Consider the following 12340-nt stretch of genomic DNA (forward strand, 5'->3'; position numbering starts at 1 on the left):
AACTTAATTATTACAAAGTATTTTTTTTTATTTATTTGAATATAAATTAACATTTTGATATTATATTTTATAAAGGAATGCAATGATATTTTATTTAAATTCTCAAGTACCAAGTTACTTTAGAAAGCAGGATAAAAGACAAAAAGACAAAAACAAAAAAACATGTTACTTTTGCATTAAAACCAGTCAAAATATAACACACTAAACCTAATTTAATATTTCAGGTTCCAGGTTACTTTAGCAAACATCAGGTTACTTTTGATTTGTCAATAGGTTACATGTGTAAGAAATATAACACATCAACCAAATTTAATATTTCAGGTATCGAATTATTTTAAAAAAATATTGGGTTACTTTTTGATGTTGCGAATAGGTTACATATGTGTAAAAAATGTAGCACATCAACAAAATTTCATATTTTAGGTATCAAATTACTCTAGAAAGCAAAATAAAAGACAAAAGATAAAAAATTATGTTACTAACAAAATTCAATATTCCAGGTACCAAGTTACTTTAGAAAATATCAGGTTACTTTTTGATGTTATTAATAGGTTACATGTGTAAAAAATATATAGAATAACAAGAAAATTTAATAATTCAAGTACCGAGTTACTTTCAAAAATATAATAAAAGACGAAAAGGAAAAAAAAATGTTATGTTTGCATTAAAATCAGTCAAAATGTAGCACACAACTAAATTCAATATTCTAGGTACCAGGTTACTTTAGAATCATCGAGTTACTTTTTGATGTTGTCAATAAATTGCATGTGTAATGGTAGTGGAGTTAAAAAAATATTATGTTACTTTTTGATATTGCCAATAGACTACATGTGTAATGGTAGTGGTATTAAAAATATATCGGGTTACTTTGTGATGTTGTCTCTAGCATATGTTAATTTTTATGGCATTTAAAAGTAATAGGTTACTATTTGTTATGCATGTAATTATTTAGGTTACTTTAATAATGTTTAAATAAGTAGGTTCCTTTTATCATTTTTATTAATTGTTCCAGGTTACTTTTATAGTTATTTCTATAATGTCCAAAAACTATCAGGATAATTTTTTTTTTACTTTTTTTTACTACGTTTTTTTTTTTTTTTTGTTATTGCTTTTTTTAAGGTTCCAAATTAATTATATGGTGTTAAAAAGTATCACTTATATGACTATTAGGTTACTTTTTTTTTTTTAATCTTTATATATTGAAAATTAACATTTTTTTTTTCTTCATATTAATTAGGGTAAATAGCTAAATATATACATGTTATTTCATTATGTGTGGCACTAGCAAATTTAAAATCCAAATTTTAAAAAAAAAAAAGTTAAGATCAATGACAAAACTTCATAAATATTTGTGTAGAATATTAAAAGTTATAAAAAAAAAACTTTAGAAATTTGTTATTGGGTGTCAAACAAAAAATTAGACTATTACTCAATAAAAAATAATTTGATTGTTGCTAAAAAAAAAAAAAAAAAAATTTGGCTTAAGCAAAACACTGGAAAAAATGGGAGTTCTAAAAAATAGGGGTTCTCAACTTTCTAAATCATTAGTTGAGAGAGATTATATATACTAATTAGTTATTTCCATATTTTAAATTTTTTATTCGTTTTTCCAGTTTTTATAAAAATTTTTTATTTCTCCATATATTTCTAAACCACTTACAAAAAAGCCATATTTATAAAATAAACCCATTTCTTTTTCAATTATTTTAGTAGGGTACTATACTTTTCTTTTTCAATTCATCCCCTTGAGCTCGCTGTAGTTTCTCAAGTTCATTGTCGTTTTCATATCAGAGTTGTCGTTTGTCAGCTTATACCATTAATATAATGTCGTTTTCACATTTTATGTCCAGTAGTAGAAAAGAGTAGTGGAGTGGAGGCATTCAAAGCCGTTACGACACTTTAAATAGGCTTAGGACACGTGTCATCATTAGAGTAGTCCAATCCCTAATAGAGAAAGAGATAGAGATGGATAGATACAAATAAATATTCATAATTTTGTTTTTTTTGTTTTTTCTTTTTTTGGCCAAAGTCGAAAATGGCGCTAATAGCTCTGTTCATCTCCGCAACCAAGCTCGCCGGAATCTTGGTCACAGTCTCCGTCGCCGCCAACGCTTTCACTTACTCTCGTTTTCGCCGCAAAAGTCTCCGTCCCTTCAAATCTCCTCTCGACGAGTCCTCCCACATACTCGCAGACTTCAATGTCAACGGTAACTAATACGTTCATGCCACAGCCACTAGCTACCTAGGTTCGCCAACTTAGAGAAAGTTTACTCCTTTTATTCATTTTTCATTAATTTCTTGTATTGGGTAGCTGTAGATTGAGTATTATCGTTCATGGTTTTGGATTGAGTGGAATCGGTATGTTGGGAGGTTGTTTGGAAGCATTCATTTCTGCTCATTTAAGTGATTATTAATATACTTATTGTTGTTGGAGAAATTGAAATTTTGACAACACGGGCATTCAAAGTTCATTTGAACACTCAAGAACAAAATTGCAAGTAATCACTTAGAATAGCAAGTACAAAAAAAGTAAAATTTATGAGAGTACGTAAATAATGTAAAAAGCACACTAAAATTATAGCGAGGTTTGAGACTACCCCACTATGAAAAGAATACTCTTTGTTTTCTTATTACTGATGAGTCCCCTCTTGAATTGAGGTGTTTCACTTCACATACTTATAATATAGTGTGGGTGAAGGTTACAAATTGTGGTCATAATGTGACTGTTACAATAATAATTGGCCTATTGATTGTACTAATTACAGTTGTTATAGTATCAACATATTACGGGTGATGTAGGAGACATCTCTATTTTTCCCAGCTTAAATGTTTGATTGTTTATTTTCGTTGATTGGTGTGTGTTTCCACCCTTGTTGATAATGTGGATTTTACTTGATGGGGTCCCTTTAGTGAAATCATTCTCCCTCTATGGACACTTTACATAGAATTGAAACTGATTTTAATCTAGGATTCTATAACAAATTTCCCAACAAAAATTGGGGTTCTTTTTAGAGTTTGGTATTGAAAATCTATGGATCTATAAATTCATTTCGGACATTTGAATTTTTTCAAACTGTTTCGTTTTAAGAACCAAAAGGATTTGTGCCAAAATTATATTGCTTGCTTTTGTTGTTAATTTCACAACTGGGACTTTGTTATTGTGATTTTCAAGGTTTTTGTTGTTGTTGTTGTTGTGTGATGATTGATTGTAGATGGTGAAAAGGAGTTTTTCTTTGGGTTGGCCACGGCTCCAGCACATGTTGAAGACAGATTGAATGATGCTTGGCTTGAATTTGCGGAAGAAAGTCCATGCGAGAAAACGGAGACACAAGATGAACCAGTGCTTGTAGATGCCTTAAGTACAGCTAGTGGTGATGGTGGCTCACAGCCAAAGGTAACTTCTTCATCAACTTTTGATAAAGTTAATCAAGAAAGTAAGAAAAAGAAGCCTCTTAAGTTAGCTTTGGAAGCAATGATAAGAGGGTTTGAAAAGTATAAAGAAGATGAAGAAGAAGAAGAAGAAGAAAAAAAGAAAGAAGATGACTCTCCTGCTTCACATGAAGAATGTCATCATAATGTAGCTGCATGGCATAATGTCCCACACCCGTAAGCCTTAGTCTTTTGACACTATGTCTTGTAATTATAAAACATGTTGAGAAAGAGTGTGTTATGCTTATTCATGATTCTTTTGTCTTGCTACTTAATATGACATAATATGAGAGAACACTTTGTCTTAAATTGGTTTCAGAGAGCAAAGGTTAAAGTTTTGGTCTGAACCAGATACAGAACTGAAATTGGCCAAAGATACTGGTGTCAGTGTCTTTAGAATGGGTATAGATTGGTCACGTATTATGCCTGAGGAGCCAATGGATAATATTAAAGATACTGTAAGTTGGATTCCAAGTTTTCAAATATAGAATTCATCCATTGTTATTTCATTCCATTATGAAGCTTGGTGTAGATAGTCTTTTTATTATATGCATATGTTTATTTGGTTCTTCTTCTGTTATGTAATGGACTGAATTTGATGTTGTCTTGAAGGTTAATTATGCTGCTTTGGAGCGTTATAAGTGGATAATCAACAGAGCACGGTCACACGGAATGAAGGTTATGCTCACTCTTTTCCATCATTCTCTACCATCATGGGCTGGGAAATATGGTGGATGGAAGATGGAAAAAACGGTTGACTATTTCATGGACTTTACCAGGTTAGTCTTCTTGTTTTTTTTTTTTTTTAATTTTTAATACAATTCTTAAGATGTTGTTCTACAGTCTTTGATATGAACTAATTACCCCTGTCTCATCCATTTGAAGAAAAGATTGGAGTTGATATGCAAGTACTCTTTTGCATTATCATTTGTCACTTAATCATGAATAAGACATTTATATTGGTTTTTCTAAACTCTTGTTTTTGACATTTCAGGCTTGTTGTTGACTGTGTATCAGATATAGTGGACTATTGGGTAACGTTTAACGAACCTCATGTCTTCTGCATGCTTACTTATTGCGCCGGTGCTTGGCCTGGCGGTCATCCTGATATGTTGGAGGTTGCAACTTCTGCATTGCCAATGGGTGTATACCAACAGGCTATGAATTGGATAACAATAGCACACTCAAAGGCCTATGACTATATCCATGAACGAAGGTATTTCTTTCTTATACAAGCTCTGTTAAAATAATCAGTAGCTGTAAGATAGTTCTAAACCATTTGTGGACAAAGTTGATTAGATTGGTTAAATTAAATTTGGGGGGGTGTAAACAACATTCCCTTTTGTCATATGTGGTTCACTAACTATAAATTTATAAACTTCTTTGTTTCTTTCCAAATATGGCTGTGTCTTCCCTCCATCAGCATCTTACCAAATCCCATAGTTGGAGTTGCGCACCATGTCTCATTTATGCGTCCATACGGTGTATTTGATACTGCTGCTGTTTTACTGGCCAACTCCATGACTCTCTTCCCTTACATCGATAGTATTTCTGAGAAGTTGGATTTTATTGGCATTAACTACTATGGACAGGTTTTTCTTCTACCAAATATGGCTGTAACTTCAGTGCTCTTAAATACAAGCCTTAAACATTTGAACACTAACATTATCTGCCCAATGATCAGGAAGTCTTGTCTGGTACTGGATTGAAGCTAGTTGAGACAGACGAATATAGTGAATCTGGACGTGGGGTGTATCCTGATGGCTTGTATCGCATGCTGCTTCAGTATCATGAAAGATACAAACATTTGAATGTGCCTTTCATTGTTACAGAAAATGGAGTCGCGGATGAGACAGATTTGATCCGCCAACCATATCTTTTAGAGCATCTGCTAGCTATTTACGCAGCCATGCTTAAGGTTTGACACACTAAACTGATTAAAGTTGTCAATTCAGTTAGTGTAAGTGGTTGATAAACATGTTTGAATTGTTCTGTAGGGTGTTCCTGTGCTAGGCTATCTGTTTTGGACTATTTCTGATAACTGGGAGTGGGCAGATGGATATGGTCCAAAGTTTGGACTTGTAGCTGTTGATCGTGCGAATTCTCTTGCAAGAGTACCGCGCCCTTCATACAATCTCTTCACCAAGGTCATCTAAGCTGCCCTACTTATCTTGCTCAATTCAATTTGTTTGCCATAGTGTTAAGATAACAAGGTCTCACAATCGCTAGCCGATATGGTTTTTTAGTTTAAAACTGCAGCATTTGTTTCGTGTCAATACAGATAGTGACCACAGGTAAAATTACACGAAAAGACAGAAGAAATGCATGGAACCAACTTCATAGAGCTGCAAAGGAGAAGAAAACAAGACCTTTCTACCGAGCGGCTAATAAGAATGGTCTAATGTATGCAGGTAAGAAAACCATGCAGCCAATTTTGGTTTTTTGGTCTCTATAATCACAACTAATCTTCCTCCATTAAATTTGGCCATTCTTATATTTCAGGAGGACTTGATGAACCTATACAGCGACCATATGTAGAACGTGATTGGCGGTTCGGACACTATGAGATGGAAGGCCTTCATGACCCTTTGAGTCGCTTATCAAAACTCATTCTTGGACCCTTATCCCTCATAAGGAAAAAGAAGAAGCATGAGGAGGAAGAAGAAGAAGAAGAATATGAACCATTGGTTCTTCAACCTCTTGAGCTGAGTGTTTGATTATTTTACTAATCATATCTCTTGCTTGACACTTCTTGCTCTTAGATTTTGTAACCATTTGAATTTGTCACCATGCTAAATGTGTGCTTATTGTTACCCTTCAATTGATTCAATTGCTTATATCTATTTTGGAAGGGTTGTGATTATCTATTTTTAAAAACATAGTAATGCAATAAAGGAACAAGATTATTTTAATTTTTTTTTTCATTAACTAATAATATTTATTCATTATTGTTTTATGTTGAGAAGGTTTTTTTGAAGAAGAAACGGGTATGGAGATTAATTTAGTGGCTTAAAATATGTTTTGTTGGGGGTCATGAAAATAAAAAAAATTGGAATAGAAGTGTGAGAATAATAAAGAGAGGGGAAGTTTTATTTGCACCTGTACATCTTATTTTAATAATTTTGAATGATGGGGCTTCATATTTTTCTATTTTAGACGCGCTATGTAGTAGGGTGTTGAAGGCTTCATATTTTCGTAACGAGAGTGTGTTGGGAGCGAAATGTGGTTCCAATGCTTCTTTTGTGTGGAGGAGTTTAGAGTAGGGGAAGAAAGTGATAATAAATAGCTATCGATGGCGGATTGGTAATGGAAATAATATTAGGGTGTTAGAGGATTCTTGGCTTTCTAGGCCTCTGCTTCCTGAACCATTATATGTGGTTGATCTTAAATTGGCCAATAGTGAATATTTTGATGAAGATGATGCTACCCTTATCCTTTCTCTTCTCAACTTTAACATTGAGATTGAGGACAAAGTTTCATGGCACTATAGTAAGAATGGAGAATATGCACCAATCAATTGATCAAGCAATAGTGGAATAGTGGAGAAATCTATAAAAATAAGAAATCTCACATAAAGTGAAATATTTTGTATGGAAGGTGGTGGATAATTGGCTGCCTACTAATAATATTCTGGCTAAACGTGGTATTTGTTCTGATGTGAATTGCCATAGGTGCTACAATGGAGTTGATTTTATATTCAATGCGTTATGGGATTGCAAGGCAAACAAAGTGTACTAGAAAGTTTGTGGACTTAAAAATGAGGGGAGAATGTGTTAACCTATATGATGAGACTTTGAAGACTTTGTTACTTGGAATATTTGGTATATAAGAAACTTTGTTAATCATGGGTGTATTTCACTCAGACAAGAGGACATGGTGGAATGGTGTAACAACTTCATTGTAGATTTTTGTGGAGAGAACAAAAGTGGGGCTACTGCTATTCAAAGGAACAGGATAGTTTGGAAGCCTCCTAATGCAGGAATGGTAGAGATTAATGTAGATGCGGGTGTGAAAAAAGATGGTGGCTGTTCTAGAATAGGTTGCATGGTGCAAAGGGATACAGGTCAGGTTGTATGTGCTTCTTTTATTGTCTTGCCTTAGGAGCACTCTCCACTTCAGCTTGAACTTATGGCTATTCAAGCAGGTTTAAGCAGATGGGCATTCAACGTAAGCTACCACGATTTAGCATCAAGTCAAACTGTTTGGAAACTGTCAATTTAATCCAAAAAAAAAAAGGAAGATGGCTGTCGAGATATTGATTATTTGCTAGATCATATTAGAATTCTCTTATTGTATGATGATATTGCTGGTATTGGTTTTATTTATAGGAAGGCTAATGGAGCTACTCATGTATTAGCCAATTATATTTTGGTTCACAAAGTTACTGCTATTTAAATTGGGGTTGTTCTCTCTTGTGCAAATCAAGTTATTCAACTTGATATGTTGTAACTAGGGCTGTACATCGGTCGGTTTGGGCGGTTTATCCTATATATTTTCTAACCCAATCTAAAGTTCGGGTTGCTAAAATTTAAGTGCAACCCGCCCAATTTAAAAAAAAAAAATTCTATAAATCGACCAACGGTTTGGGCGGTTTGGTCGGATTAACCCGCCCAAACCGGGCAATTTTTTTTTTTTTTTTAGTTTTAAAGTCAAAATTAACAAAAATTTTAAAAATAAATTAAAAATATCACATTCCACCAAAGTACAATACCATATATATGACTTTAAAACTAATAATTAAGTATATAACTTTATATTATTATATATTTAATCATTTATATTATATATAATAAAAACTAAAAAGTTTTAAAAAAAAAATAAAAGTGCAAAATCGGGTTGGTCGGTTTAATTAGGCGGGTTAGACCTATTTTCAACCCGCCCAATTAACAGATTGGGCGGTTTGTAATTTTTTCGGGTTATTTCGGTTTGTAATTTTTATCGATTTTTTCGGTTCGGTTTGGGCGGGTTATTCAGTTTAGGCAGTTTACAAATTTTTTTGTACAGCCCTAGTTGTGACTGGTTTATTTAATGAATTTACTAAAAGAATAAAAATTATAATAGTGAGAGTAATTTGCGGCATAAATAATTCTGGTTGGTTGTAAATAAATACTTAAATTTAATTTTTGACAGTAATAATATTAAGTTATATTTTTGAAATTTTTTCTGTAAGTACCTGACCGTTAAATGTCAAGTCATTATCCACGTGTAATTTTTTTATTGATATATTTAATTTAATTTTTTTTTAATAAAAAAATTCATGAACTGGACCAATTAGAGATTGTCATATGACAACTTACTTAGTACTTAACAATCAAATACCTACAGACAATGACGCGCCTAGGATTTAAAGTGAGGGGACGGTAATTTTTTTTGGTGAGGGGGCAAAAGAAAAATGCTAATGGTAGAATCCTTGTCCCTCTAATCTATATTCCAAAAATATAAGTTAAGTATTATTGCCGAAAAAATTAAACTTATTTATTTACCATCAAAAGTTAAACTTAAATATTTATACAATAAATTACTCTACTACTACTAATAATAATAATAATAATAATAATAATAATAATAATAATAATAATAATAAAGAAACCATTTAAAAAAATAAAAAAAAGCAAATAGAGAATATTTTGATTTCAACGAATACAATAGAAGCTTCCTTCTTCTCCTTCTAATTACTACACTACTAACACTACTACTACTCGTACTACTCCACACTCACAACTCACACACAATCCCGCTCTTTATTAATTTCATTTCAAATCCCTAATTCCTAATTCCTAAAACTTCAAAATTCTTCCCATTTGGGTCTTCAATGGCCCCCTCCTTTTCGATCAAATTGGGCGATCTTATAGAGGTTTACAAACCCTGCCATGCATCCAACGGTCCCTACTTTCCGGCCACCGTTATCCGTTCTCCGGTCAACATCAACATTGATAATGTCATCCTCTACGTTGAGTACGGAACCCATACACCCAACGCCCAGGAAATTCACCCCACGCCTCCCTCTAGGGAAGTGGTCAGTTCGGTCAACGTTAGGCCGGTGCCGCCATTGTTTTCGTTCGAGCAGGTTGTTTTCAAGGTCGGCGATGATGTCGATTTTTTCTTTCGGAATAGGTGGTCTCGTGGTGTGGTTGAGAGTATCTTTGAAGAGAAAGCGAGGTATATTGTTACTTTTCACGATTCAGCTCGGAAAATTGTGTGTCCACTCTACAATCTGAGGGTTCACAGGGAATGGAATAATGGGGCTTGGAACCCACCTCTTCCTCCATCTCAGGTACCCACCTTTATCAATTTCTTTTCCCTTTTCAAAAAAATAAAAAATTTCAATTTTTGGGTATTATAATAATTCTAGGGTGACAGACATGGAACTTAATTTATAATGAATATTTATGTGTTGTTCTTGTTGTATTGTTGCCTTTCCTACTTTTAGTGTCATATATTTGTTGAATATTCACCTGGGTCTCTTAATTAAAGGGTTGATGATACTGTTATGCCAAACAGTATTGTAATAATTCTTGGATGATTCCAAACAGTATTGAATTTGTGTTGTATTTTTATCTTTTAGATCTTAGTAAGCCAGAGGCTGCTCTGCTACTTAGAATTTCTTTCTTTTCATGATGTGATCTAAACTCATACTATACTGTAGAAGGCTAATATATGATATTGGGTAGATTTTATTGGCTATGAATAAGATTATGATAATATCAGTTATTTTGATGGAAGTATGATAGAGAAGAACAGTACATAAGTCATCAGATACCATTGATTTAATTTTAATTGAATCTGGTCTTATATATAGTAGCTACAGACAAAACTAATCACAAAGTTTAAACAATAACAAAAAGGGTTCCTTTGTTTATAGACAATAGACAAATTACATTTGCGTAATCCAGTTTAGGATTCACTATCTCTTGCTTCTTTATTCAGTTGAAGAACGAGAATATTATTACACTTGAGGTTTTTCGAAACTCTCTCGGACTCTCAAGTATTTTCACTTGCAAACACTCTCACCCGAGCTAACACTTTCACAGTTGTGTACAAGTTCACAAAGAATTCACTCAATTATCAAACTTTTAACTTAACTTTACAGTGACCATGAGCATAGCTCTGTTTATAGACTTAAGAAATAATGGAAGCTTAAGCCTAGAAGGCTGTTATAACAGTTGGAATCATAACAGAAATAACTGAATAAGTTGATTAGGATTTGGAGGAGAATATTTTAGGTCTAGAAGACTGTTATTACAATGGTATTTTTAAGTCTTTTCAGATATGGTTGTTTTTTTGCAGAGAAATTTGGGATCTGAATCTGATATTTATGATGAATATTTATGTGTTTTTCTTGTTGTATTGTTGCCTGTTCTACTTTAAATGTTATATATTTGTTGAATATTCACCAGGGTCTCTTTATTAAAGGGTGGTGATGCGTTTTCTCTTGTGCACCCAATATTGATTTATTGAATTATATGCTGTTGTGTCCTTTTCTGTTATTGTTGAATATTCATTTGTGTCTCTTTGTTCAGAGGAGCTCCGAGGTCAGGGAGAGATGTATAAAATCCAAGACCCCAATTCACAAGTTTCCATTGAAGGTCAAGGAGAAAAGTATGAAAGTCAAGGGTACCCCAATTTACAAGAACTCATTGGAGAGGTCCAAACTACAGATTGTGAAGGAGGAAATATTTAAAAATGGGGCTGTTGTGGAAGTCAGCAGCGATGAGAAAGGCTACGAGGGTTCATGGTTCAAGGCTAAAATAATTGAGTCTTTAGCTGATGACAACTTTTGGGTCGAATACAAAGACCTCGTAACCGAAGATGAAGTTCCCCAACCATTGAGAGAAAAAGCAGAGCGAAGACATATTAGGCCTGAGCCTCCATTGGCTCCACCAGAATACCAATTTAAGTTTTCAGAGAAAGTGGATGCATGGTACAATGATGGCTGGTGGGAGGGTGAAATTTCAAAGGTTTTACCTTTCTCGAGTTATAATGTATACTTCAAACACACAAGGGAAGAGATTACATTCTCATATTCTCATTTGCGGCCTCATCGAGACTGGATTAAAGGAAAGTGGTGTATTCCTCCTGCTTCTCATACCATTCATACTCAGGTATATACATGTATATGTTACCTTGTTTTTTTTTTTAACTTCTCTGGGTTTATGATGATAATCATTGGCTTTGACTTTGTTTAGTAATACTGAAAACATGAATGTTTGAATGCAGAAACAGGTATATAGTTCAGCAACACTAATGCAGAGGAGTCTGAACCCAACTTTTTTCTCTTTGGCACCGATGAGTGTAGGCCAGAGATTGTAAATTGAGAAGAAGAGAGACACATCACAAATATGTTGTGGTATATTGAAGATAATATTGTTTGGTGGTGACTGAGAAGGCTTTAGAGTTGAACTCCATTTTGATCATATGTAACTAATTCTAATTCTATGAGCATATATATATGTATATTATATATGTATATTATATAGTAACTTTAGATCGATCCAGTTGTACTGTAGAGAGTACAGAACAGAGCTCAACACTTAATTTTGTTTTGTATATAAAAGTGTTGTTTGTTCTACTAGCTTTTACTTCTAAAGCTACATGGTTTGATAATCAGCCAACAGGGAATATAGTCATATTCATTTCATTTTTCATTTGGAAATGAATAACAAGAAAATAAGCATAAAACGAAAAAAGTGCATGCATGAACTCTTTACAGACTCAATATCTGCCATTTTTTTTTTGGGTTGCACAAACATTCAATATCAATGCTTTGAGTTTGAAGTTTGAATACATAATTTATAAAAGCTAAAATAATCTGAAAAACTGCTTATATATAACTATAACTGATGATCAAACATGTGAAAATGGATGAAGTTAGCCTAGTTAGGTAGTATTTCATCTTATTTTTACTTAAATT

At 33.2% G+C, this 12340-nt stretch overlaps 2 protein-coding genes across 3 annotated transcripts; both read left to right on the forward strand.

The window, feature by feature from the left end:
• The first annotated feature begins 1980 nt into the window (after window positions 1-1980).
• Window positions 1981-6341, forward strand: LOC115723407 (beta-glucosidase-like SFR2, chloroplastic). The gene is made up of 10 exons (XM_030652885.2): window positions 1981-2207; window positions 3213-3606; window positions 3749-3887; window positions 4042-4208; window positions 4424-4645; window positions 4853-5021; window positions 5114-5347; window positions 5427-5576; window positions 5711-5840; window positions 5932-6341. The coding sequence occupies exons 1-10, from the start codon at window positions 2036-2038 to the stop codon at window positions 6144-6146; spliced, it is 1992 nt and encodes a 663-aa protein (XP_030508745.2). The 5' UTR covers window positions 1981-2035; the 3' UTR covers window positions 6147-6341.
• Window positions 6342-9087: 2746 nt separating this feature from the next.
• LOC115723421 (protein AGENET DOMAIN (AGD)-CONTAINING P1) lies at window positions 9088-11998 on the forward strand. Of its 2 annotated transcripts, none has more exons than XM_030652908.2 (3): window positions 9088-9703; window positions 10950-11531; window positions 11653-11998. In XM_030652908.2, the coding sequence occupies exons 1-3, from the start codon at window positions 9242-9244 to the stop codon at window positions 11737-11739; spliced, it is 1131 nt and encodes a 376-aa protein (XP_030508768.2). In that variant the 5' UTR covers window positions 9088-9241; the 3' UTR covers window positions 11740-11998. The 2 variants fall into 2 exon arrangements, with proteins under 2 accessions (XP_030508768.2, XP_030508767.2); XM_030652907.2 differs by having other exon boundaries at window positions 9092-9703; window positions 11647-11998.
• The last annotated feature ends 342 nt before the right edge of the window (window positions 11999-12340 follow it).

The sequence above is a fragment of the Cannabis sativa genome, chromosome 9, assembly GCF_029168945.1.
Source record: "Cannabis sativa cultivar Pink pepper isolate KNU-18-1 chromosome 9, ASM2916894v1, whole genome shotgun sequence".
In the NCBI taxonomy this organism is placed as follows: Eukaryota; Viridiplantae; Streptophyta; class Magnoliopsida; order Rosales; family Cannabaceae; genus Cannabis; species Cannabis sativa.